The 27,324-nt window shown below is 57.1% G+C and overlaps 1 protein-coding gene across 1 annotated transcript in view; it reads right to left on the minus strand.

Moving 5' to 3' along the window:
- The window catches only part of GPSM1 (G-protein signaling modulator 1), an 85,753-nt gene that overhangs the window by 558 nt on the left and 57,871 nt on the right, over positions 1–27,324 (minus strand). The window contains exons 11-14 of the mRNA XM_019510312.1: positions 24,905–25,084; positions 2,143–2,302; positions 512–720; positions 3–198 (exon numbers count right to left, since the gene is read on the minus strand). Of these exons, the coding sequence (XP_019365857.1) occupies positions 3–198; positions 512–720; positions 2,143–2,302; positions 24,905–25,084 (745 nt within the window). The remainder of the gene's footprint in view (positions 1–2; positions 199–511; positions 721–2,142; positions 2,303–24,904; positions 25,085–27,324) is intronic.

Consider the following 27,324-nt stretch of genomic DNA (forward strand, 5'->3'; position numbering starts at 1 on the left):
GCCGGGCCGCGGCGGAGGCTGCGGCTGCAGCTCCTTGGGTACCGCCTCCTCCTGGGCTGTGGCCAGATCCACCCGCTGCTCATCCATGCGCTTGGCCTGGACCCGCTGGATGAGGCTGAAGAAATCTTCGTCCGGCATGGTGGGGCCACGGGGGATGGTGTCCGGCGGGGCGCAGCGCTGGTCGTCGATGCGGGACGACTGGGGGGGATGGGGAGGGAGGGAAAGCAAGGCCACGGTTAGGAATGGAGGGCGTGGGGGCTGCCTACAAGGCTTTCTCCTGCTGCCTCCTACAGCCACGTACATGCTCCAGGAACGGGGGTTGTGGACCCCTTCATAAGCCCAGCAAGGAAGGTGCTTTTTGCTGACCTAGGTGGGCTTCAGACTGGCTGTTTGAGGTCCCCACCCCAGCCCCACACGTGAGCCTCGTGCTGACAGCTTGAGCCCTGGTGCATCTGCCCCAGGACGCGCCAGCTCGTGGCCCCCAGGCCCGAGTGCCACCCCCAGCACCTACCTGGCACTTCATGAGCATGTTGAAGAAGTCATCCCCCGGCTCCTGGGCATCGCCCTCCACGCGCAGGTGCCCCAGGTTGTTGTGTGTGATGCGGAGGCCAGGCAGGTTGCCCACGCTGGCACGCTGGTCGTCCAGCCGGCGGCTCTGCGAGCTGGCAATGAGGTCGAAAAACTCCTCCGTCTGCGGGGATGCCATGAGGGAGGACTGCGCTGCAAAGCAAAGAGTGGGAGAGCAGGTCAGGGCCAGTTGCCTGGGGGCTGCGATGCCATCCTGCTGCTGCACTGCTACATGCTCACCCTGCCCAGCAATGCCCAAGGGGCTTAGGCACCCCCTAACACAGGCCCACATGGGGGGGGCGCATCAGGGCTTGTGGGTGCAAGCACGGCGGCTCCATTTGCAACAGGGCTGGGGTTTCGGTTCCCAGCTCCTGCGGGAGGTGTCTGGCCGTGCAGCTCCAAGGGCTTGTAGGGAATTACTAGCCTCTATCAAAAGCCCAAGTGACTCGAATCCTCTGGCAGCTTGTCGGGCTGGGCCCAGTGCTGTCACGGCCTCTGCAGGCGTCCTGGCTGCCCCGGCCCCTGCATCATAGCACTGGCTGCAGGAGCCTGGTTCTCAGTGCTCGCAGAGCTAGGCCTCCCCTCTGCCAGCTGCATGCAGGGGCGGGGGAGCTGGGAGGCCCAACTCAAGCCCGTTCCCTTCTCAATGCCCCATGCTCCCACCTGCCCCTGGGGTCCAATCCATCCCGCCTGGCATGCTCGGATTCCCTAAACCCAAGAGGCTGCAGGAGCCTTTTTTCCTCTCTCGGTGCCGTTTGCGTGTCTCTGTTTTGCTCCTGAACATTTAAACCTTCCAGTAACGAAGCAGCAGAGAGCAAATCTCCCAAGTTTTGCTTTGATATTAAAAAAGCCCTAAAAAACAACCAGTCTGGGTGCATAATCTCCTTGCCTGGACTGACTCTGCTGTTCCCATTTTCCTCAGACTTACCCACCAGGTTTCCACTCCTGGTGTTGTTCTTCAGAGCTGGTCATCTTGCGGTGCTCCATGGGGCTCCTGCAGGTCTCCCTCCCTTCCCCACCTAAGTACTGCACTACGTGGGCACGGGGCCGGGGAAGCACCAGGCAGAACCCACGCAGCACAAAACCCCCCGTTACGATTGCACTGGCGTGGAGGTGACCACACGACTGGCCAGCCCAGGTAGCTGGACCAGTGGAGATTGCCCAGACAGCCTTCATCAGGCTTTTAAAAGCTCAGGGCTGGCCGGACAGCCCTTGCTGCCCCGTCAGCTCTCCGACAGCATCCTCCTTCGTGGTGCCCAGTGCTGGACGGCAAGTGGCAGGCACAGCAAAGCCCAGATTTCAAAAGCACATGCATTTTCTTAAGCCGAAGATATCATTTCTCTCGTGGTTTTCCTTGCACTGGGGTACTGAACCCTGGGGCTTTGCTTCGGCCAGCTTTCTTTGCTGCAGCCTTGCAGGCAAGGAGAAGAATATTTTTCCAAAGAGGCTGGGACCCTTGCTGAAGCCCCCCCTCCCTAGAGCTAGGAGATATTGGGAAGATACTGCAGGACTCGGGGCACCCTCATGAGCGCTGGCACCCCTAAGAAGTGTCGCTCCCCCACCCCATGTGCTTACATATTCTTTCTTCCAAGGCGGGCACGGGGGTGGCAGCGGCCTCAGCGGCCTCGGTTTGGCTTTCCTCAAGCGGGCAGCGCTGGTCGTCCATTCGGTTGCTCTGGAACTTGCTCAGCAGGTCAAAGAAGCAATCCTCGTCTGACGGCGTCCGCGGGATCTTCTGCGAAGAGGGAAGAGGTGCGATATGAAGTAAGCCAGGGGGACGGCCTGTGTCCTGCCTCTCCCTGAGCGCTCCCCATCACGGCCCAGACTCGAGCCCCCACCTGCCCACCAGCGTCCCTGCTGGGCCCCCGGTCGGCTCTGCAGCGTGGGGCATCTTGAGCCTCTGTGGGACTCTACCAGCCATGGGCTAGCGCAGCGTGGAGGCTGCTCTAAGCTGCCCCACCAGTGCCCATTTCCAGCCCTTTTCCTTTCCACCCCCCAGCAGATCCCTTGCACCAGGGTGGGCATGACAGCAACTGTAAGCTCTGCCTCTGGCCCTGCAAAGGGATCACCCCCTGCCTCCAAGTGCTGGCACACAGCAGCACCCCCTGCCCACCCCACGGTGGCCCCAGGATGGGGAGACGGACCAGCCACTTCCCTGCCACCCAGCCCCACTATCTTACAGGGGGCCTTCCCCGAGCTGGCACCATCCCAGACTCTGTGCCCCTCTCTCCTGGCTCTCATTTTGCACCGCCTCACCTCCATCCCTCCCCTGGACAGAGCACGGGCCCCGCCAGCCACCGGTCTCCTCCCGCCAGCTAAATTTAAACTCCGGTGCAGACCGCACGGCAGGAGCGGCAGCGCTTCCTCCCCCGGCTCCTGCTTCCTCTGGAAGCCGCTAGTCACCGTCATCCCAGAGCTGCCACTAAATTATAGCCCTTCAGGAAACCAGTCCCTGCTCCAAATAAGCACCTTGCCCCAGACAGTGCTATATTTAGGCCATGCCAGGTCATGGATTTGCTGAAACCGCCTGCAAAAGCCCCGGGTTGTGGCCAGGCAGAGGTGGCCAGAGTGCCACCACGGGGCACGTGGGGGTCACGGAGGAAGCGTGGCTGCCCCTCCTCAGCTCAGGCAGCCACGCGGGGGGGGGAAGCTCCCCACAGGACAGTGCAAAAGGGGAGGAAAAACAAGAGCAGGGTGAGAGGTATCTGCTTGGTGCTGGGAGCATCCCTGCAGGGCAGGGGAGCCAGGCACCACCGCTCAGGCTAGGCAGAGCCCACCCCACACTCACGGGGTAACAATATAAAGAGGAGCCTAACCCCACATCACCCACCCCAGTGCCCAGGCAGCAGCTCGCACAACGCCAGTTAGTGGCATGGAGGGGATCTCAGCACGCAGGAAGAGGGGGTCAGGCAGATGGACAGACAGAAAAAAAGATGGTTGGATGGATGGTTGTAGATGCATATATAGATGTATGGATATAGGATAGACGGATACAGGGATAGATGGATATACAGATGTGTGTATATATAGATAGATATGTATATATAAAAATAGATATACAGCTCTGTGTGTGTGTGTGTATTATATATAAAAATACATGGATAGATGGATACATGGATGGATGTATAGATATACAGGTGTGTGTGTGTGTGTGTACAGTAGATATGTAGATATAAAAATAGATATACAGCTGTGTGTGTGTGTGTGTGTGTGTGTGTGTGTGTGTGTAAAAACAGATACATGGATGAATGTATAGATATACAGCTGTGTATATAGACATATGGATATATGATGGATAGATGTACAGATACATGTGCGTATATATGTATATAAGTGTTTGTGTGTGTGTATGTATGTATGTAGGGATAGATGATGGATGGATCCATGGCTACCCTCTGGGACCCAGTGAGAGAAGCAGAGGGGTAGACAAGTGTGGTCGAGGTCACGGGCACACTCGCGGATGCATCCTGGGAGTCCCGTTTCCCCTCACAATGCTGCAGGGAGACTATTACCCACCTAAGGAGGAGGCAACTAGAGACACAGCCCTCCTGAGACTGTTCTAGCCTGTGAGCCCCCTGCATCCCAGCTAGCTCCCCGCTCACGTCGCCCCAGTTGCACCCATCAGCCTCGGGCTGCAGCAGCCTTTGCAAGCAGCCGGCGCACCACGGTCCTGCAGTGGCCGAGGAGACTGCAGACAAAGACCTGTGTGCGTTCGTGGTCTCGGAGCATCAGGTTCCCCGGGCAGCCAGCCCCGTCCAGCACTGCTCCTGGAAGCCATATGGGAGGTGGCCGCATTGCCCGGGGCACTGGAGGGAGAGGACCAGGGAGAGCCCAGGCCCTTGGAGTGCCTCGAGCTTTGCCGCGTGGGCTCTGCATTGCAACTTACGGAGCCCGTGCCCTGGGCTTCCTGCCTGTCCACAGCATGCCGTAGGCCACCAGGGATCTCCCGCCCGAGCCCACGAAACGCCCTCCAAGACAGAGCCTGTGGGCCACGTTTCGAGGGGCTGGAGCTGTGCCACAGAGTGAGCTGTGCTGACGGGGTTAAAGCCACGTGCCGGCTTCAGCAAATGAAGGGAAATCATTTTCTCTTCTGCTAAGCAAACCAGATGAGATGCACTTGCCTGCTATTTAGGGCATCGTCAAAATTAGCAACGGGGCAGGCAGTGGAACATTAGCAATCTGGGAGCCGATCGGGGCGGGAGGGAGAAGGAAAAAAATCCCCAAACCTTCACCTCTTCCATGCGCTGAGCTGCTAATAGAAGTGCTGGAAAGAGTCTCTGAACCAATAATAGCTGCACCTGGAAATCAAAGCTGGCCAGGGCTCGAGCTGCTGATGTGCTGCATTTATTACCCTTCTCCCACCTCAGGTTGCCTGACCTACATTTCATGCCAGAGGAGAAATGCTGCTCTCATTCATGCCCAGCCCGGTGCAGTGGTATTGGGTCACTGGGAGCAACAGCAGAGCCAGGCGAGGGCGTCTTGGGCAAAAGGACAAGGGGTCACATTAGGAAGCGCACTCTTGCAGGCCAGCAAGCGCGGCCGAGCTGCACAAAGGCGTGCAGCTGCTCTCCTGGCCCAAGCAAGCCATGAGCCTGCACGGCGGAGCTGGAGCCAGTCAGTGGGGTCCCAGGCACGGCCCCCCCAGGCATGACAGCCATGAATCAGCCCTCGCTTTGCGGCGCAGCGACAAATGAGACCGTGCTCCCTTGGGGGCTCCTGCGAGAAGCCTCTGCCCGAGCCTGTTGCCGAAAGTCCTTGCCCGTTCCCCGATGACCTCTTTGAGGACAGTGGGCAGGGAGATGAGTAATGGCCCCTGCAGGCGGCAGCAGGGCCCGGCCGAGCGGCTCATCATTCCTCCGCCGAGCGTGCGCCTGCGGCCCCGGGGAAGCACCGCTGAAGAGCTGCCCAGAATCGATTCGGGGAGGAGGAAAGCAAAGCGCCTCTAGGAGCGGGTCCCCAGGCACGCGCTGCAGCGCCCAGCACGCCTCTGCGGCAAACTTCGCTCCCTCCTGCACCTGGCTCCCCATTGCAACAGCTGCCCAGGCGCTGCTGGAAACGCACCTTGGGTCTCCCGCCCTGGCGCGCCGTTCGGCATCCCCGTGGCATTGCTCAGAGCCAGCCTGTAGCACCGGGGAGAAGTAAATGTTATGGCCCCTTCTTGGGGATAACAGCCCGCTACTGCTGCCAGCCCACAGGGCTACTCCAGGAGGCCTGCGCTGTAGCGTGCGAGGCGCTGACATCCGAGCAGCAAGGCCGGCAACCAGTGAATTCAGAAGCGTTGTCTTCTTCAACCCCCCACATGGGAAACTTTGGAGACTCGTCTCCCACAGACACGGACATCGCATCGGGGCAGCAACAGTGCCCAGAGGTGGGAGGATGGATATATAAATGGAGGGCTATATAGATGGATGGATATATATAGACAGACGGATGGCCGGGTCCGCGAGCCCTACTGGAGTGCGTCCAACTAAAGCCTCCGACTCGCCGCAGGTGTATTTATTTTCTGCATTCCTCCTCAGCTACCCCTGCCCCCCGGATGTCATCGGCATGCTCCCCCGCCAGCTGTGGCACAGCTGTTCTGCTAAGAACAGCAGCTGGAAGCCATAAGCCAGGAGGGGTCACTTCCCGGTCCCCTGGGCCGAGGGCCGGTAATGGGGAGACGGGGGTGTTGACACTGTCTGGGGACTCCCCACGTGGTGTGTCAGACGCAGCAGCAACCGTGGCATTCAGAGCCTGGCCGGACGCCCGCTGATGCTGTCTCAGCGTCCCTGGATTGGGCCTGTAGCGTGTGGCTTGAATTTCTGATACAGGCTCCGGCCTCTCCTTTCCTGAGTGGTTATTTTCACTCTGGAGACTTGGGGAACAACTGGCTCAGGCCTGGCTCTGCATCTGTCCCGGGGTCCTGCCTTGCAGAGCCGGCTGCGACCGCCTGCTCTCTGCCTCTCCACCCCACTGTTTAGGAGAGCTGGAGCAGAGCTGCCCAGCCCAGTCTTCCCAGGAAAAGGGCAGGGGGGTGCACGCCTCTCCTCCTGCCCGGCCAGTGGACCCGAAGGACACTGACTTCACCCCTGGGTTGCCCCGAGTCTGAAGGTCTGGGGAAAAGATCACGAATTCTCCTGCCACACAGATGTGGAGAAGGGATGGATAGGGCAGGGGTGCACGGTGGTCAGAGCAGGGTGCCAGGGGGCCGTAGTCTCCTCTCCATCAGCGAAAGGAGACGGGCGTAGCCAGTGAGGGGGAAGAAGCCGCTCTCCGGCTCCGCGTCCCGGCTCCCAGCCTCGAGGAGCGACACGTCCCTGGGGAGCCGCGGCTGCTAATCAGCACGCAGGGGAGGCTGGCTAATGAAACCCCGAGAGCCAGACTCATTTACCTGAAATAGGCTTCTCTGATTTGAAGGCAGCCAGGCTTTTGCATAATGTTTTCCCAAGTGATCGGCAGGCTGTTTAACCCTGTTTGGGAACCAGGATGGAGCCAACGGCAGCCGCTGACCGGGCTGACGTGCAGCCTGGTCCCTGCCTCGGTCTCTCCCGAGGGCTGTGCAGAGATGCCACCCACCGACCAGGGGCTTGGCTTGTCTGAGGAGCCCGTTAGGAAGCCCAGGGCTGGGGGGAGAGATGTGGAGCTTCTCCATCGCGGTGCCCAACCCAAGGGGGAGAGGTGGGGGTGGATGCCCTGTCCCTGCAAAACCTGCCCTCGCTGTTAGCATGGGGATAACGAGGCTTTAAGGGCCTGGTTCAACCCCGTGTTTAAGTGACTTGATGACTCCAGACCTCCACCGACACAAAACCAGCTTCCCCAGGCTGCAAACCCATCCAGGGGCTTCAGGCATTTCCCACCCCTGGCCCCAGCTCCTTTCCGGCGGGCAGACTTTCTGGGACACTTGCAGAGCTGCAGCCGAGGGCCGGCCAAGGACGTGTTAGCAATGCAGGAGCCCGTGCCGCACCGCCTGCGTGGCGCAGCATACAACACCCCTCTGCCCGGCTTCCCGGCGCTCGGCAGAGCCAGGCAGAAGGAAGGACGGCTCTGCGATCAACAACAAGTCCTGGAGGCCAGGCCAAAGTGTGCGGGGGTTTGGCCACCTCCTCTCTTGACCAGTCCCTCCAGCCAAAAAGAGGAGGAAGAGGGGCTGGAGCCCCGATGTCAGTGTGGACATGCTGTCTAAGCAGTGGGGCCATCCCCACTCTGCTCAGCGGAAACTCATAGGGAAGCATCATCCTCAACCCACCCACCTCACCGGGTGGTCCCACATGTACAGAAATAACCATAATGAGCAGTTTGGGTCAGACCCTAGATGGACCTAGGGTCCGGCCCAGTCCATGGCAGTTCGTATGACAGAGGTGAGCCAGCCTCCCGTGTCACACCGCATCAGACAGCGGGTGCTGAAGGGCACAGCGAATGGGGGCTGACCGGGGGGTTTTCCCCTTTCTTCCCCTCTCACGTGCAGCCTCCAGCATTTAAGAAGCTCTAGGAAGTTTTGATTCAGAGGCCGTGCCCCTCGCTCCCCCGTCTGAGCCACCTGTTTAGCCACACACCCAACGGGGGTCCCTGACCAAACCCATCTGTTGAGGACCGTATATTCCCAGGCATCTTAGCAGAGGTGGTCAACTGGTTATATTTGGAAAATCTCAACTAAGCATTGGATAAGAAACTCCAAATGGGGGGGAATGGCCATTTATTATACACGCACGCACCCGTGCACCCATGCACTCCTGTACGTAACCCCGAAAACTTTCCCTGGGGTTTCTGTTCTTGGCAGGCTGGGGAACGGCGCTTGTGTAAGCGTCCCACAAAGAACAAGGCAGGCGTATTTCAACCTGCTCTAGATATCACACATCTCCTGTCACGCTGGAGAGCCAGCCAAGAACAGTCCTGGTGGGAAGTGTCCCTCCCCTCCCAGCACACTCGCGGTACCTGCCAGTTATATATATCCTCGACCAAATGGTCCTGGCGGCAGTGGCTTCCCCCACAAAGCTTCCTGCTGCCTCCACACCGTTGGAAAGCCAGTTATTTTCACGCCGCCCGACTCCAGCAGGAAGCACTGGCTGGCCCGGGATAAAAAGGCTGCTTTCTGCTTGGCGTCGTGTCCGCGCGCCACCCTCAAGAGGAAGAAAACAAGCCGTCCTGCTGCCAGGTCCCTCCACAGTCAGGCCAGGACTTTGCACAAGGACAAAAGTGCCAGAGTCAGGAGCGCGGAGGGCGAGGAGCGCTGGTCCAAGCCAGGCTGGGCAAACTCTTGGACATGCCTCAAGCCTCCAGGAAGGGCTGGAAACCATCTCCCCCGTGGTTGTAACTCACCCCAGGCACCCTGCTTATCCACCGCCTAAGGGGTATTTGCCCCGCCTGAGCCATCCCCCATGTTTTGTGGCACTGCCCACCTTCCCCTCTGTACCCCAAGGGCTTTTTGAAGGCACATGCACCACACCGCCAAGCACCAAAGAGCAGGGGGGATGTTTCGATGCTCGACATCGCTCTTTTACATCAGCCCCACCAGCCCGCTCTTGAGGACAGCCGCTGCCTCGAGCCCCTCATCATCCTAAACAGCCGCAAGTCCACGAATGCCCAGCGAAGCGGTGGGAGCTCCTCGCTCCTGCTCACTTCGCCGGGAGCTGGAAGAGCTGTGCAGCTTGCCAGCGGGGTGGGATGCACCGGGGGCCGGGGCGGACGGAGGCTCGGAGATGAGCAGACATAGTCCGGGCACTCCAGGCATGGGACTTTGCTGTCCAACTTGTTTTGGAAAAGCAGCACTCGATGAAAAGCAGACGCACCAATGGGGCTGAGGGATTGAAGGGAGCTTTGCAGGCAGGGAGCACAAAAGGAGGAGGGAAAGCCTTTTCGTCGGACACCGGAGCCTGCTTCCAGGAGGGGGGGGACGGGCTTGGGTTCACTCCCCCGATCTGAGGCCCTGGATTCAGTGTCCCGGGGGATGGACAGCCGGTGCTGGTAGGAGCCGTCGCCCCCACGTTCACGGCACCGGGATGGCAAAGGATGCAAGAAGGGCCGTCCGACCTGCGCAGCCTTTGCAGAGCCTGGCGCTTCCCGTCTGCTCCTCCAGAAGCAGCACCGGACCCGGGCGCGGGGATCACAACCACGCGTGCCACACTGCCTCCTCTCCGAACACACCCGGCCCCAAACCGCGCCAGGCTTCCCCTCCCAGGGACTTCTACACCGGTTATGTGACCATTAAAGTTCAAACTGAAGGGCTTTGGCAAACTTCAAATCAGCCAGTTTTCTTTTCTTTAAATATTCGCAAATAAAAGCCCAGCCCATCCAGGCGATAAAGCACACCCGCGTGCACGCATGCATGCATACACGTACGCACGGTAAACCTCAACTTCTCCCGAACCCAGCCTCCCATTTCAAGGGCACAGATAAAAATTTAAAAAAAAACGAAAACAAAAAAAACCCAAACCCGAGTGCTATTTACGGAGGCTGGCGACGGATTTCCTCTTCAAGCTTGTCCGTTTACATCGTGGAGAGCAAGGACCACCTCTCGGAGCATGTGGAAAAGGTTTGCAAAGAGAGAGGGGGAGAGAAGCTGCTGCTCCTTGACGCTCCCGAGCTCCCGCGAGCAAGCACACAGCGCTCTCACCAGCTATCTCCCCGCGCAGGCTGCTGTAGCTAAGATTTACGTGCAGCGCTCAGCCATGTGAAAAATGTAGACAGCGCCAATGACCCGCTCTGGGCTGAGATTCGGCTTAAAGTGACAGTCCTGTTTTCAGGGCCGCTGCTCTCAGGCGCCTGTGCTGTGCCCTTGCCAGGCTGGGCAGGGAGCGTGCGCGCGGGCGAGGGATTCAATTGAACAGGTCATCTCCCCCTCATTTAACTGCCATGATCCTAATGTTATTAACTGAAGTTCCTAAACACGCTCCGGAGCTCTGCGAATATTTAGCTTTCCCTCCACCTCCTCACCCACCTACCACTGCACACACTTCGTCTTATAAATAGATTAATACCCATTTTGCCAAAAAGCGGCTCTGCAAATACGCGCTCTGCTCTGCAGCCGCAGGCATGCCGTGCCAGGAACGCCGTTGTGTTTGAACAGGTGCGGCATGCCAGTTGGGAGCCGTGGGCACAATGTAAAATAAAATAAAATAAAATAAAATAAAATAAATAGAAAGGCTGTTTCTCGCTCCTCCTACTCGCTGCTTTTCAATGTCATTCCTGTTCCCCGTTCTTCCCCTGCCACTGCAAAAGCCCACCTTGTTTTCACCCTCACATGAGTCGATCTTAACTCATCGGCAGTTGAACTAAGCGGACGAGCATGCCGTTTCTTATTGCAAGGAGGTTGTATGGATAGCTCAGCCAAGAGGGAGATGCTAAGCATCGCAGAACCGCTGTCCCCCGAGGAACCACTGCCCATTTTACAGATGGGGACAAAGAGGCAACCGAAAGCGGAGCAACCTGCCCCAGATGACGCACCAGGTGGAAGAGTAGACCTGGGAGCAGCACCAAGATCCCTCAACTCAACCCGCTGGGCTGCCCAGACGCACTACACCTGGCCCCTGCTCCCCTTGCAGAGCTCTCAGGCCCTGCACGAAGGAGGCTCCTAGGGAAATATCTTAAGTTATTAGGAAAAACTCACTAGAAGGGTGGTGAAGCACTGGAACAAGCTACCCAGAGAGGTGGTGACATCTCCATCCTTAAGACCTGGCTCAACAAAGCCCTGGCTGGGATGATGGAGTTGGGGCTGGTCCTGGTTTGAGCAGGGGGTTGGACTAGATGTGACCTCCTGAGCTCCCTTCCAGCCCTCATTGTGTATGATTCATGACATCCATCTTCCATTGAAGGATCTGCTGAACTGGCTGGGAGACATAGCCACAGCCATCTACACCTATACATCTATGGGTGCGGGACCCAACAAGCTATATATATCTATATAGATATATAGAGTGCTTGAGAGCTGTATGCATCTATCCACTCTCAGGGAGGGCAATGGGGGTGGAGGATTCAGGATCTCACCCCAAGGCTCCCTGTCAGCAGCCAGGCAGTTTCCCGTCCTCCAAGCAAGGACAACGTCTGTAGCCGAGGACCTCTCCAGGTCATCCTGGCACTACGTGCTGCCAGAGGAAACTGCATTTAGAAAAGAGCAACTGAGCTGAATTCTTCTGCTCTCTTCTACCACTGACTGGCTCCAAGACCTCGTGTGAACCCGTCTCCCTGCGGAGGGTGACAGCCGCCTCTACCTCCCCGTGTGGGGCCCGGGGAACTGAACCGGTGTTTGCAAAACGCTCCACGAACCCAGGCGGGAAGGTGTCGCGGCCGCACAAGGCGTCACAACTAAAAATACCTCCTGGCGTAGCAATGCTGAACACGCTGAGGCCCCCGAAGTGATGGGCAATGTACCAACGGGGAGGGCGGCAGCGAAGCCGCGGCAGGCGGCGAGCGAGCACGGCGCCTGGAGCATCAATCCGCTCACATGCCGGCGGCGCGGACAGGAACTTGGATGAGAGGGGAAGCCATTGCGCTGCCGAGGGGGCTTGGCTCGGAGCAAGCAGGCGGTTTATAAGCATCGCGCGGGGTTCAAGGGCAGGTGAGATTTCTGAAGGAGAAGCCACTCCAGCCTCATCAACAGGCAGCACCGGTGACATGTGCCCTTGCACACAGCGCCTGGGCATGCCCTGCCTCCACACACCACTTCCCTTGGGGGGAGGAGGAGAGGTGTCTGCACAGCACCTCCACCTGTAACCTAGCACATGGCCCTCTGTGCACCGGGAGAAGGATCCCAGACCCCCCCTGTAACAAGAACTAACCCCAACGCACGCCCACCAGAGACCCCCGCCAGAAACACAGGAAGCACGATCCATAGCGCGGCCCCGATGCACTTCTCCGTGCAGGAGAGAAGGACAAGAGACTGCTTGGATGCCCGTCACCTCCGATGTGGTGACACAGAGATCCCCACAATGACTGCAGCCAGCTCTGAGCAGGCCCCCCCCCAGGTCACCCACCCACGTCTGCCCCAGCGAGAGCCAGTCCCAACACCCTGCTCCCACCAAACGCTCGGCCCCAAGACCCCTCCTGCCACAGCCACAAGCCGGCCCTGAAACTGCCCGTCCCTGGAAGCACCAAACCCCGTCCAGCCAACAAGCTGGGCTTGGCAGCTCCAGGCTGTGACAGAAGGAGCAATGGGCTCAGGCTGCAGCAAGGGAAGTCGAGGTTGGATATTAGGAAAAACTTGGTCTCTAGGAGGGTGGTGAAGCACTGGGACAGGTCACCCAGGGAGGTGGTGGGCTCTCTCTCCTTGGAGGTATTTAAGACCCAGCTCGACAAAGCCCTGGCTGGGATGATGTAGTTGGGGCTGGTCCTGCTTGGAGCAGGGGGGTGGAGTACATGTGACCTCCTGAGCTCCCTTCCCACCCTCATTTCCTATGAGTCTATGGCTTGCGGGAGACGGTCCCAACCTGGGCAGGATGAAAGGGGCACTGTGGCAATACTTAAGCAATTCAGCCACCCAATGTCTGCCCTTCCTTGCTCCATTTCCAAAAAGCTCCATGTCTGAAGGAGACACTGGTCTGCCCCTTCCCTGACCTACCCCTTGTGGCCCTGCCCCCTCCAGGCTACCCCAGCTGAGTCCAGAGGGAGGCTGGGGGTAAAACAGCAAGTAACTGCAGCCAGGGAAGGCCCCCGGCCTCTCCACTTTGCAACACAACCAGCTCTTCTCTGCCGTCCTCAGGCCTCCCATCTATTCCTTTCAAGCCCTGACCAATGCCCCACTCCCGACAAAGGCTTTCAGGCCCCTCGTGCTCCTCCCGGCCTCCGTGCAGCAAAGACATCTCACCGGCCAGGGAAGTCCAGGCGCCTGGGCACTGAAAACAAACCGTGAATTGCTCTAGAAGAAAGCAGGCGGCGTGCAGCTCCTAGCAGCCTCAGGAACGCCTCTGTCCTACGCCCAGCCCTCCCTCCCCAAGACGAGGAGGCCTGAATGTCATGTAGATAAATGCACAAACTCCCTGCTGCACGGTGAAAAGTTGAACTCTGTCAAGAAGCCCTGACATACAGCCGTGCGCGCGGCCCCGAGCAGGACCGCGCAGCGGCACTCACCTCCTTGCAACTCGTCTCCCCAGCTATTTCCTCTCCCGACCGCTAGCAATGAATCAGAGAGCCAGAAAAGATATTACGGCAAACACGTCATGAATCTCTCGGCTAAATACCGGGGCGGCGGAGTGATGGAGGAGACACATCTGCAGAAACGCTTTCCCTTTCCGAAACCCCTGCCTGGCAGGAACAGGATTTTCTTCCACATCCTCCAGCCACCGAAGAGCACGAGAGGCCACAGACGCCGGATGCTGGAGCCGACCTTGCGGGCACTTTCGAGGAGGGCCAGCACTGAGGTGCTCGCAGAGGCGTGGGAGATGCACCCACCGCACTCGCTCCCAACCGTACAGCAGTTGCTGCTGTCTGGTGAGGCAAGAGTGCATCTTTCCTACACGTGGATCCGCCGGGGCGTGCTTCTCCGTGAAGGCGAGGGCTGTGAAAGTTCAGCCGTTGAAACAGGAAAAGGTGCCGGAGACGCACGAGGCGGAGAACAGGCTGCGGAGCCACGATAAACTGGCAACGGAGAGGGAGGAAGCGTCAGGAAGGAGGAAAGATCACCAGCTCGGGTGCACGAGGAGAGAGAGCGCACAGACAAGCCAGTCGTGCGAACAGTATCCAAATCACTTAGACAATTTGAAACTCGCCCTTTGGCTACAGAAAATCTCCATATGTAATTATTCCACCAAGACCAAGTGGATCTCGGTGACACAAGGGCGAGACCCCCGAGTTCAGGAGAAGCCAGAAAAGCCCATGGGAACTGGAGCAAGAATGGGATCAGATCATACATATACATACTTGCTTCAGCAATGCTTGTGTAGAGCTGAGGTTAATAGGTTCCTGCATTTGCCCTGAGGACTGGCAAAGGTCCTGCTTGGAGGTGGTGGTGGGCTCTCCATCCTTGGAGGTGTTTAAGGCCCAGCTCGACAAAGCCGTGGTTGGGATGATGGAGTTGGGGCTGGTCCTGCTGCGAGCAGGGGGCTGGACTCCCTTCCAACCCTCATTTTCTATGATCCTATGAAACAGTTTCTTTACAACATCAGAACCCAAAGGTATTGACCCCAAAAGCAAAGGGAGCTCCAAGACGGATGTCCAAAAACAACCCTGGGTCCCCCACGCAGCCGAGTCCCACATCTGTCACACGATGACCCACAGATGAGAGGAAGGCTGGTGTGCAAAATCCTAGTGCCAGCAAACCGGCTGGGATCGGTGGCCCATGAAACTCGCTCGTGACTGCATGAGGTCCCCCCTCACCAAGGGCTCGGCACAGACTTATGGACAGAGGTGGGCAGCAAGACTTTAGGACAGCCGGTCACCTGTCCCTCCTCTATGCCGGTCACAGCATCCAGGCACGCCCAGGCCTGTGTGGGGACACTTCAGCACAATGAAGAAATGAGCAATAACTGCCTCTAATGAAGATGATATGCAAACATTGCCGTGCAGACATTTTTTTCCCCCCTGTAGGATGAAAAGATCATTTCTACTTGGATGGTTTCCAACGATTCCCCATCCCCAACCCACTCGCTCCCATAAACACTGGCGTTAAAAGCTGGGTCTGCTGTTGAGAGTTTCAATAACCAAATTTTTATTGTTTCAAACAAAATCAAAACTCCCCCACGCTTCCCCCAAAACACATTAGCAGCTGCCCTGTCTGGATCACGCCTGAACAATTTGCACCTGTGGAATAAAAATATTTTGGATTTGATAGCAGGTCAGCGTGCAGCTTGAGCTTTTTTTCTGAGAGGGAGAGGGTGCAAGTGCCCGCGTGGGAGTTTGGCTGAAGTGCTACTGACACCTCAGCTACTTCAGGCTCTCGATCTCAATGCCTAACTGCTAGTGCCAACACATTCATATTTAGCCACTTTATGCAACAATCTCATTAATTCTGGTTTGACACTTTTTTTTCCCCCCCAGCTACACTGTAATCTAGCTTGAAATTACAGGTCTGGTCGCCAAGTGCTGTACCGCACAGACAGACGCTTTTCTGGCATCTAAGGACTTCTGTTTTCTTGTTGAGGAGGCATTGTACGCGTTATTGAATCCAATCGGTTCAAAAACAGTAACACCACCGCTTTCCCGTGAATACAGCACCTTTCATCCGCTGGATTTTTGCAGCGCTCAGTCGGTTTGGTTAAGCAACGCTGTCGCCCTGGTACAGACGGGGGCCCGTACGAGGTTGAGGAACGTGCCCAAAGCATCTCAGTGAATTAACAGCAAATTAATTGGGCGGGTATTTGACCCCCAACTCCTATCCTACGAGGCCTCCCTGCTTACACACCGGCCAGGGAATGATTGCACAAGTGCTGCCATCAGGAGGACGGATTTCGAGGCAGGGAATTCAACCAGCATGCCCCCTACATCAGGCGCTCCCCCCGCGCCCATGCCACCATGCACCATGCTCGGCGCCCCTGAGATTGCCATCTGCTGAATATTTGCTTTGAAAACCGCTGGGAAAAAGCTTGCTCATGTCTTCTGCTTGCCAGAACTGTACTGCTGCTTTTCCCGTGCATTTGTCTGCACCAACCTACATGTTCTTTCCAGCATGGTGTGCAAACGTGCATGGAGAAGCTGTGAGGCACGTACGACCGATCTGCAAATGCAGCTGACAACGGGCTCTAGAGCAAGCGATAACTGTAACGTGAAGCTACAGCCTGTATATGCGCTCGCCCATCCTCATCATCGTCAATACCAGACATCACATTTGTGCAAATCCCCTTCGCCCCGGAGGGCACCAAAGCCCTTCACTTGCACTCTAGCAATGCCTAGCTCGGGTCAGGGCCCCGGCACATCTGGTGCTGTACAGAAGACACAAAAGGCACGTCCTGGCCCTGCTGAAGCCACTGGGAGTTTTGCTGTCAGCTCTTACGCACCTGGAGGGACGGGCCCTCAAGTGGAGAGCCTTTGCATCTGTGAGGCATGTTTGGAAAGCATCAAGTCTGACCTCTTCAGTGCCAGACTGGGGCCTGACCGATCCCCCAGACCCAAGCACTGACATTTTGGCACGTTAGCAGCCATTTGTGTCTGTGCAGAACTCGTGCACGAGCTCCTCAAAGCGAGTACCTCCATAAGCAGCAGCTGATGCACCCTCAAGAGGGTGACAAATGACAGAAGATCAGTAGCGAACCAGCGGACATCAGTCCTGGGCCAGTGCATACGGCCTGCCAAGAGGACCCGTGCATGAGATGCCAGCAAGGCAGGCACCTAAAGCACCGAGCACAGAGCAGAAAAGAGAGGGGGACATGACATTTTCAGCAACCTTTTGGGGTGGATGAGAGCAAAGCCAGAACAATTCATGAGCAGGACAGCAATTCAGAGTGGCACATGGCTTCGCTGCCTGGACCCCGAGATGGTCGGCAAAGCACGCTAAGTATAGTCTGCACCTCTCAAGAAACTCCAGGAGGCATCAGGGAGTATGGTGGGGGCAAAACGAAGGGCTGAGCAAGGCTGACTACTTCTGAAGATAAAGCATCACCTACCCACCCCAGACCCCACCCAATGTCTCTCCCCCCTCACAGCCCGCTGGCACCTCTGAATGCAAGTCCTGCTCTCCCACGTGCTCACTGCAGATGCAGAGACATAGGAAGGGGTTAGGTGAGGGCCTTTCAAAGTCCTGGCACATGCTACAGAGAGCCCAGGTCCCAGCACGAGGCAGGACTTTGGGCTGCGATACTCCTGGAGCCACGTGGCCCCTAGTGGGGAAGAGAAAGGGCCAAGGGCTGCAGAAAATCATTAGAAAGGCTTTTGTAGATTAAGTGGCATTAATTGCCTTTGGGAGCCGGGATCATAGCACTGCTAATGGGGGAACGGAGCGGCAGGCTGGAGGGGGAAAAGCAAAGCAAAGCAGAGAGGAGCCTCAGTCCTTGCATTAACCCGAGGGCACCGTGTGCTTCGCGCCCATTATCCGTGTGCTTGGTCTGGGCAGGAGAGGTGAAGCCTGAACCGCAGTCGGCGGCGAAGGCTAGGAGGGCGCAGCATCTTCCTACCACTAACGCTGCCTCCGCTCTCCGGGATTCGCGGCACTAGCAGCACCTCCAACTTCCAGCCGTTTGCTCAGAGCCACGCTCCTTTGCTCGTTCCCCAGGCCAAATCCCTGCCCCTTTCCCATGGCCATGGGAAAGTCCTCGCCAGCAGCTCTAAAATGGGCACAGAGCCCGGCGGCTGGACCAGGACAGGCTGTTTTCTCCAAGTGGGATGCTCCAGCCAGACAGGATGGAGCTGGTGACAGAGGATGCGCTGCCTATCTGGCTGTGACATGCCAGGAGCTGGGGTATAGTCACCCACAGCTCAGAAACAGCCGGGATATTAAACATCTGGGCACAATTTACAGTCATGCCCCTGATGCTAATGGTCATCGGACGTGACCCGTTTCTCTGTAGCAGCTTTAGCCTCTCCGGAGAAGCAGAAGGATCCTGCTGCAAATGTTCCCTCCTGCACAATCTCCCACTCGGCTCCTGCAGTGCCAGGAGCACCGCAGAGCCCCAGCGTGGGATTTCCACTCACAACACTTGGTGTACACTCAGCAGCCTCCGTTCCCCAGCTAACCCCGCAAGGGCTCTGGGTAAGAAAGGGGGCACGAAGGCTTGAAGAACTGCCTGGCTGGCGAAGCGCACGAGGCGCACGCAGCCGGCAGCAGGGCCCGTTGTCGCTGCAGAGAGGCTGACGATTTCCCTTGCTGCCTCTTAACCCCACCGCGCTCAATAAGCCAGCTCAGCCGTCGCTTCACAAGGCCACCGTATCTCTGACAGCACACCCTGCCTCAGAGCCACGGCCCCGAGATAATCCCCGCCTGCTCGAAAATTGCAACAAGGACCTTCAAACGATATTGGCTCCCGTCGTGGCATCAAGGGGTCATGGATCAGGTCTGCTCTCTGTTGGAATGGGCAAAAAAAAAAAAGGAGGATAAATGGTTTCTGCTGGTTCAGACTAAATCAAGGATTCATCCTTCATGAGCCTCAAGGCAAGCTCCAGCACCACGTCCACTGCCCGCCCAGCTCGGAGAGCGATGTGCTACGGGGATACGGGCACTAACTTTATAACAGTGGCGCAGGGCAGGGAGCAGGTCGTGTGCCAGCCGAGGGGCTTCATACCTCCACCCCTTCGTTCGGGCCGTGGGGAGGGAGCAAGGTCTGGCGGAGAAAGCCAGCGCCGGGGAATCGGAAGGACTTGGTGTGAAAAATGCGAGCAGATACGCCGTCGTGTTATGACAACCCGACACGCACTGACCTGCCCTCGCCGATGCAGCCACGGAGAGCGTCCATGAAATCGTTAGCCCGTGATAATTTGGATCTCCTGCAGTTTGGGCTATTCTGGGATCTCTGTCCCCTTCCTCTGTCTGAAGACATTGCCAGAGAAACGTCTGACATCCTATGCCCCATTCCTAGGTTGCTATGGCACACACTTTAATGTATTCGTTGTTTTATCAAGGATGCAGCTCCCTACTTTAAAAAAAAAACAAAAAAAAGCACTTGATTCTATATAAAAATCCATCTCAAATTTATAATTACTGGTGTGATTAGCGACGGGAAGCGTGCTGTTGGGTCGAATCCATTTAGTCCAAAGGCATTAATCCATCACCAGCCCCTCCACTTTACACGCCTTGGGCCCATCTTCCAAAGCAGATGTGTAAACACACGCCTGCATCACCCACCGGTGCAGCTGCCCGTGCAAAGGCATTCGTGCACGTCACACAAAGAGATGCCCGGCCAGCTCCTCAGCTGGCATCAGTCACAGCAGTGCTGGGATGCGGCCTGAGACCCGATAAGGAGCTGCAACCCATCGGCCCTGCACGGCTTATTGAATGAAAGAGGCCGACAGTCTGTGCAAGGGAGCACACAGGGTGCCCCGGGCAGCCGGGATGGCAGAAACGAGTGAGGGCTTCCAGATTCCCAGGGAACTCAAACACTTGGGAGTTTTATTGCTCTGGGCTGGCTTTCATCCTCTTCTTTTGTGCTATTGTTCTCTTTAAAGGCACAGTTTATGAGAAGCAAATCAACCCCCTTCTTGTTGCACACCACTGGCACGCCAGCGCCTGCCCAGATTGATGCTCAGGGGAAAACAGAAGAGACACAGAGTGCGATGCCAGCCTGCCGGTAACCGAGCCTCAACGTCGGTGGAAAATCCAGGGTCGACTAGTGGAAAGGGCACTGGTCTGTAACTCTGGACACGAGGCTGGACCTGCCGTGTGACCTTGGGCACGTTACAGCCGCTCTCACCCCCTGCCTAGTTAGGCTCAGTTTTCCAGGCCACAGACTCTCCCCCGTTGTCACTAGTCAGTGTGGCTCCATGCTCTTGCAAAAAGAGCTCTCTCTTTTTCCAACAGACCTTCAAGGACCAACAGGCCAGGTATGGTGTGAGCACAGGCACCCTCTGCAAGTCCTTCCCCTGCACATCCTGGCTACCAAATGCAGCTGCTAATAACTTGCAGGTGTCCAGGAGCCATCGCTCTCCCCTGTGCACACTTTATTGGCACCAGCACCTGATACAGCACTGCCAAGGCCTTCTCCGTGTGCGGGGAGCAACCCAGCAGGTGCCGGTGTCATTATGAAGATACTAGTTTGCACCTGACTCAACTGGGAAAGCTGCTCCCTCTTGCAGCACATCAGGGAGCCTCATGAGGCTGGAGCTCAGCTCTCACTCCTGCTGCAATTCCCTTTGGGTGGGAAAGCTCCATAAAGCCGCTGACGTGTGCCCTTGCTCTCCATTAAAACCGCAAAGTACCATTCATGGGCCCTGCAAGTCAGTGGGCCTTCAAGTAGACCAAGCAAGGCAGACTCGCAAGCAGCGCCCTTGCCCCAATGGCGGATGTTCACGCGCCTCCCTGGCGAGTCCCGAGTCCAGCCGCTTGCCTTCTCCGTACTTGAGAGCTGGGCCTCAATCGCCACAGTCATGGGTCGCGCTAGGGCAGAAAGTGCCTACCGAGGCGTGGATTTAAAGCATAATAGCTATTCCAGGTTGTGTCTATGTGGACGAGCTATGGCAAGAGGCCGCTCAAATTGGTGGCAAGAGGTTTGAGGGTGACAGGCGTGGCAGGCGAGTGAGACGGGTGGAACGGGTCCCAGGCAGGTTTGCAAGCACAGCCCTTCAGCTACCCCCAGCACCACTTTCCATCACTTTGGACCCTACCTACTTAGTGTTACTGCAGTGATCGTGCGGAGGCCCATTTTCACGGACCCAAATGGGGGGAAAACTCATCTCTCAGACCTCAGCCACGCGATTTCAGAGGCTCATTTCACAGTCTCAGAACACCCTGATGATCAACCACCGCCGGGCACCAGGAGAAACACCTGAGGACTGGGAGATGGCGAGCGCCTGGCTCCTGTTCACGATGGGACTCGGCTATCCCTCCAGCAGCCATCGTGGGCTGCTGCACTGACGGGAAGCCAATCCTGCTCCAAATGCAGCCTCAAAACCAACCAGGTAGGCGGAGGTGAGGTTGCAGACCGCTGTGATGCCAGCACTTTGCCTTGACTCTAACCCTCGCTCCCGACTCCTGATTCTGGCTCATTTTGGATGCCCGCCCTGGCTTCCTCACCTTGACTTCAGCATCAGGACCTAGGCATGGATCCTACCCCAAGTGCTGGATCACCAGGCGTGACTGCCCTGTGTCCTGGTCTCAGCATGGACAACACAGATGAGTTGCCTTGCTTCAAAACTACTCTAACACCCTAGCGCAGAGGCAGTTATCCCACAGCAGGGAAGGATGGGACAGCGTACCAGGGGATGGGGGCAAAGCCCTTCTGCTGCCCATTGACACCAAGTGTCCGGGCTGTACTGGGGTTGCACGTCTGTCCCTGAACCAGTGACACCGGTACCAGAACTGCGTGCAATTCTCTCTCTACAGAGAGACAGATCAGCACCTGCAAGGAGGACACATTTGTTGTGGCATTTCTAAATGCCAACAGCGCTGCGGCACCCAGGGGGGCCAGGCCGTGCTAGCTGCTGCCTGCGCCTGGCAGCGAAGCTGTTGTAAGGAAGGGGAAAGTCCCCTGCCAGCCCCTGTTGAATGTCTGCAGACACGGCACGGGCCACTTGCCCCCTGCAAGTCTACAGGTGACCTGGTAGGACCAGCACACGGCTGGGAACCGCGAGGTGAAACCCTCCTTCCTAGGGAGGCTCCTTTTCGCTCTCCCCAAACGCAGAGACCCACGGCACCAAAGAGTCAGTCCTCAGGTCCCCATCCTGCCCGCACGGTCCCTGCTTTACGATGTGGTGGGAGATGGCATGGGCGGGTGTTAGGGATCGAGAGCACACACCAGCCTTGGCTCCAGCTCTGCTACTCGTGCTGCAGGTCTACGACTCAGAAGCAGAAAGCAGAGCAGCAGCAAATTGGTCAGGGAAAGGGGGCCAGAGCGGCACACGGGGAGGGCGTAGGACTTCGCTTGTGGCATGTCTGCCCAAAAGGGTGGCCCCCGTGGAGCTGCACCATGACCCGAATGATGTATGCCAAGCTGACACAAGGCCTCTCTTGCTAGTAAAGCACCAGTGCCCCAGGGAGCTGGGCGGCATGGCTACGGTGGCTAGAAAGCATGGCCTTTTTTTGGCAGCAACACTCTGCAGAGCAGTCCAGGCCTTCGTGTTCGGCTAAGCCTTTGTGAATCCTAACCCCGCGTCTCTTCCCCTTCTGCTCCTCCTCGCTGCCTCTGCAGAAACGCTCTGCCCATTGTGAGCAGCACCACTGCACAGACTTATTTAACCAAGTCGAGTGGGACCTTGCAACCCCTCATGTGGACGTGCTCATTCTGAATCCAAGGGGCTTTTTGGGGTAGCTAGCATCTTTTTCAAAGGGACAGTGGTACACAGAGAAAGGCCAGCTGCGTGACTCTGACCCATGACCTCCCAGCCCGACATACTGCATCTCTGCCTACTCTGCTAAGATCGTACAAGCACTTGCAAGAGCACAGCCATGAAACCTGCCTACAGGCACAAGCTGAAGCTTTCCCAGTCCTGGGGTTCATGCTTCCTCTTGCTGCCATAACAAGCCCTGTGAAACGTTTAGCAATACCGCACAGCGTCTAAATACATCATCGGCCCGGCTCTGCAAGCCTTCGTTCCGACCTGCGCCAGGTCCCTTGTGCTCTCACCTGTAAATGGTATTTGCCGAGACGAGGGAGCAGGGCAGTCCTGAAGGGCAAGGAGGTTCTTGCTAGCAGGTGCATTGTGCATGGGAGCAATTCCCTCGTCTGCTGCTGGAGCGTTGCTAGTGGGCCGAATGATCTGATAAGAACCAGCCCTGCTGGCTCTGAAGCACGTGCATGGGCACGTGTGTGTGCAATGCAGGGCCGGAGCCCGGGAACACATCGCCTTGTCTGCACTTGGAAACCCAGAGAAGGAGCTGCTCTGGAACCATTTTTTAGGCAAAGCACTTTCAGCAGACACCATGTTGCCCAGGGAATTACTCCGGGGTAACCCGCTTGGTACAGCTTCTAACACTTGGCACAGAGAGGTCCTCGGGCAGCAGCTCGTTTTCTATGGTGCAAAGCACCAGCATCACCTCGGGGCAATCGAGGGAACTGGCCTTGCACCGAGGTCTCCCCGAGGTCCTGGCTGGGCGGCAATGCCCAGCGTGGGCTTTCTAACGGACACGGCTTATTCCTTTGCTGTCGTATTCCCGTGGTCAGTGGCGAGCTGGAAGTGCTGCCTGCCTTGCTGAAACTGGGCTTTTGTTCAGTTTCTGGCTCAACGCGGCTGTTAAAAATACAAGCCTATTTCTGGCAGAAGTGTTTTCTCTGCCTTTGTGTTCTCTCTGCTACCACCTCCTCCTCGGCTCCCCGAGCCTCGTTTCCCTGCTCGGCACTCAGCTGTGCACCGCGACGCAGAGCCGAGTGCTCCCCACCGTGGGAAGGGGAGGCCCAGGAGCGGGACGGCAGCTTGGGGAAAGGACTTCCCCAGGGCGAGCTGAGGTCTGGTGGGTGCAGCGGCTCTGTCTGCCGTGTGTGTGCTGGACAAGGCACCAGACAGCCACGAGTCCAGAGCCCAGGCCGGCGACAGATCCAGGTGCCCCAAACTGCAGGGAGCCAGTGAATCTGGATCTCAAATGTATACTTCAGACCCATCAATGCCTCGTACCAGGGGGAGGAAGGAAAATTCAGGCCCCAGGAACTGTTCTCTGGCATCCAGATAACTAGGTCCTGCCACCATCTGGATCCCAGCCTCTCCCTGTCACACTTAGTCACGGGACAGCCAGAGCACGCCTCGTGCCGGAACCGCTCTGAGACCATAGCTGTCACCCAGAGCATGTAATAACACGCCTCGGGGGCAGAGCCCCTCATCCGAGACCGCCGAGTTAAAGCATCGCAGCCCCCTCGCCTGCCACGAGGAACATGCAATTGTTTGTGGGTGTGATACCTGTCTCCGGCCCTGAAAACAAAACCAGCACAGCTGCAGGAAGCCTCGCTGGCAGCATGGGCGCGTCGACGCCGGCACAAAGCGGCTGACTCACAAGTAGCTTCGCTGTCACGGGCCAAGACGTGCTGAAGAGACACGCAGGGTTTCCCAGCCCGGCTCTGCCAGGGCCAAGCACTCGGTCCCTGCCTGGCGCCCGGTGCTGTCGCTGCCAGAGCGCTCCATCATTCAGCACGGCAGGTGCCACTCGTTTCAACCCCAAACGGAGCACCTTTTGCCAGCTCTGCGGTACCCATGCTATTAGCATCACTACTCAGCTCTCAGGGAGAAGATCCCAGCCATTCCCCCTGGAGCACAGGGTGTACCCGGCTCCTTCCAGGACCCCCCAAGTGCCACCCCGGTGGGATCTGGAGAGAACACGAGGTGTGATGCCTCTAGAGCATAAATCGGGGTTGAGATTTTCCAAAAGACACTAATGATTTTGTCGGCTTATTGGAAGGCATTTGAACAGGTCGGGATTCTCTGAAGCCTCGGAGAGCACCCTCCCCACCAAGCATCATGGGGTGTAGTAAGGTACAAGCCCAAGGGAAGCACCTAAAAGCAATAAGCACTCGCAGCTTCACCTCTTAACCTCCTCCTCCCCTCCCCGGCATGGAAGATATTTCAGGCCAAACTGGTGCTCCTCTGTAGTAAAGAGAAGTACATGGAAACCAAGCAGCACAGTCTTTCCCACTAGTTGTACTTGGAAGCAGCTGGAATCGTTCGTGCCAAGTTACAGATAGTAAAGGGAAGGATGGAGTTGAAGCAACTTGCCCAAAGTCACCCAAAAGCAGGAACAGGAAAGCCACTAGAGCACGTGGCCTTCCTGCTTCATCGTATTAAAAAAAACCCCAACACTGTATAACAAACAGCCTTTTCAGAGCTTGCGCGGGGTTGGGGGAAGAAAGCACAAGGGAAATCTTCCTACCGACTGAGACACGTGGACTCGGACATCTCTGGTATCCAGGGGGGACGTGCTGGACTCCTGGGATTTCCTCTCCGAACCGGGCTGGTTCTCCCGGTACCTCTTGGATCTCACAGGCAGGGGCAAGAAGTCCTTTCCCGCCAGCTTCAGGTCACCCATGTGGTGGCTGTCTCCGTTCTGCTCCTGGGGAGGACACAAAATGGTCAGGACAAGTCACGGCACTGACCGTTTGGCTGAGACTTACACGGCAAAGGCAAGTTCATAGCTAGAAAGCACAAAGGGCTGACGACCCACCGCGTGGCGTGGGGCAAGGGGAGGCCCCGGCACTGCGGCAGGGATTTGTAATGGATGTTAGAGGACAGACTGGGAACAAGTCCTGCTCCCATGAGCACCGCACTGGCATTTTGGAGCGAGTGCATCCTTGTCTTGGGGCCCCCAGGCTGGGAGGGATGGAGCTGGATGGCCAGCGACTGCAGCGGGTGTGCAAATCCCTGCTCACTGCTTTCGTCCCCGAGCCTGGCTGTGGTTCCCGCAGACAGCACTAAGGTCCCGCTTCCTAGCTCCCTTCTGCTCGCCTGCCTGGCTACTCTCTACCCCATCACAACAGCTCAGGTCAGCCCATGAATCCTGCCCTGTAAGGCTCAAATGCCCCATCTTGAACAGGAGCCGCCTTCAGCCCAGATCAGCACAGCGAACCACTCGCAAGCCTTCATTTAACACTGGGGACATGGAGCCTCTTTGCACCAGGAAACCTGGATAGAAACACCGGCCTAGATGACTGGCATAGGGCAGGAGGCACAGGGACGGCCCTGGTCGCGCAGCACCACACACAGCACTCAATGGTACGTGGGGCACAAGGACTCCATGTGATGGATGGATGTGCAGGAAGACAAACCTCAATCTAAAACCACTCCCCGCACATGACTCAAATACTTGGATTCCAGCCCGAGGGGCCGTCATTTTAATAGGAACAACAGCAACAAACGTTTTCTCTTTTCAGGCAATAGTCTGGCATCTTTCCGAAGCACACAGCACACTCAGGCCTTGAGAGAGGAGTCATCATCTGCTTTGGGAAATGACAGTCTTCTTTGCCACTGGCTTCTGCATCAAAGGAGATGTTCTCCCCTCCGGACACGCATGCTCCGAGAGTCCCGCTGGATTAGGGCTAATGGCTTGTAATGCCAAGGGAGTGGGGAGACCGTGGCTACCTGCACCACATCAAATCTGCAGAGGTAGACAGGGGCGTCTCCCCCGAGTCGCCTCTCCAGAGGGGAAGCATTTGGGCACTCGATTCAGTCCAAGACCAGATGGGTCCAGGAAGAGGAGAGGCATGGTGGGAGCTTAGTCTGATGTACGCGAGTAATAGGGACCACGCGACCAAGCTGGATCCAGACTCTGAACATCCCCCCCTCAATGATAAAGGCTTGGATTCGAGATCTTTACCCAGTGCCACGGGTGAAGCCTTACTCCAGGATCACTCATGAGCAAAACCCAAAGTGCCCCCATCTCAGCCTCTTCAGATTCACAACAGACGGGTCCTGCCCATCAGGGGACTGCCAGGGCCCCAGGATGCTGCCGGCTCCTTGCTGCTCTCTTCTCACAGGCTGTCGCTGAACTGGGAACCCAGAGACATGCCCCCTGGCTCCTGGTCTGACGGGATCATTTACTGATACCACAGGCAGAGGAGGTCAGCCATGCATCTGGCCTTTCCTGTATCTGAGGCAGCAAAGGAGACCCAGTGGGTGTTGGAAAACAGGTCTGAAAGGATACCACTGTCACTGGGATGGAAAAGAAAGAGCACCCTGATCCTCCTGAACGCAAACAGCAGATGCTGTAGGATTCAGGAAGGACAGAAGAGATGAACCCACCCGTTGAAGATCCCAGGCTGGGATGCTGTGATGGAGCCCAGGTAGCTGGCCATCGCAGTCATGAAAACCTTCCTCATGCAGAGCTGGAGCTCTTGCCATCTTGCCCAGGAGGGGACATGGTTGGCACAAATCCACCCATTCGCTATTTCTGCAGCTCCTCCGTATGACTAACCGCCCCGAGGCCTGCCGTGATTCATCAATGATCCAATTAGGGCCTGGAGGGACAAAGCTGCAGGACGCACTCCCGGTGTCTTTCTCCTTGATGCTCTATGAACGACCAAACATGTTTCGCTCTGGACACATGCCTTGAATTTTCAAGGAGCATCTTCCAGACCTCTCCCTCCCTCTCAAAGGCTGCGTCTGCACAGAGGGAAAGTGCCCTTAACTAATGAGACACTTTTTAAGGAGCTGAACATGAGCTCCCAGGATAAAATTGTAGCCAAGAGGTCAAACACAATCCTTGGATATATAATCAGAAGAGTTAGAGTAGAGTGGTGACATTATATCTGTATGTAGCGGTGTCACTGCGCCAGCCTGGAAGGGTGCAGACACTAG

This window comes from Gavialis gangeticus, unplaced genomic scaffold, assembly GCF_001723915.1.
Source record: "Gavialis gangeticus isolate Ggan-Ray unplaced genomic scaffold, GavGan_comp1, whole genome shotgun sequence".
Classification (NCBI taxonomy): domain Eukaryota; kingdom Metazoa; phylum Chordata; order Crocodylia; family Gavialidae; genus Gavialis; species Gavialis gangeticus.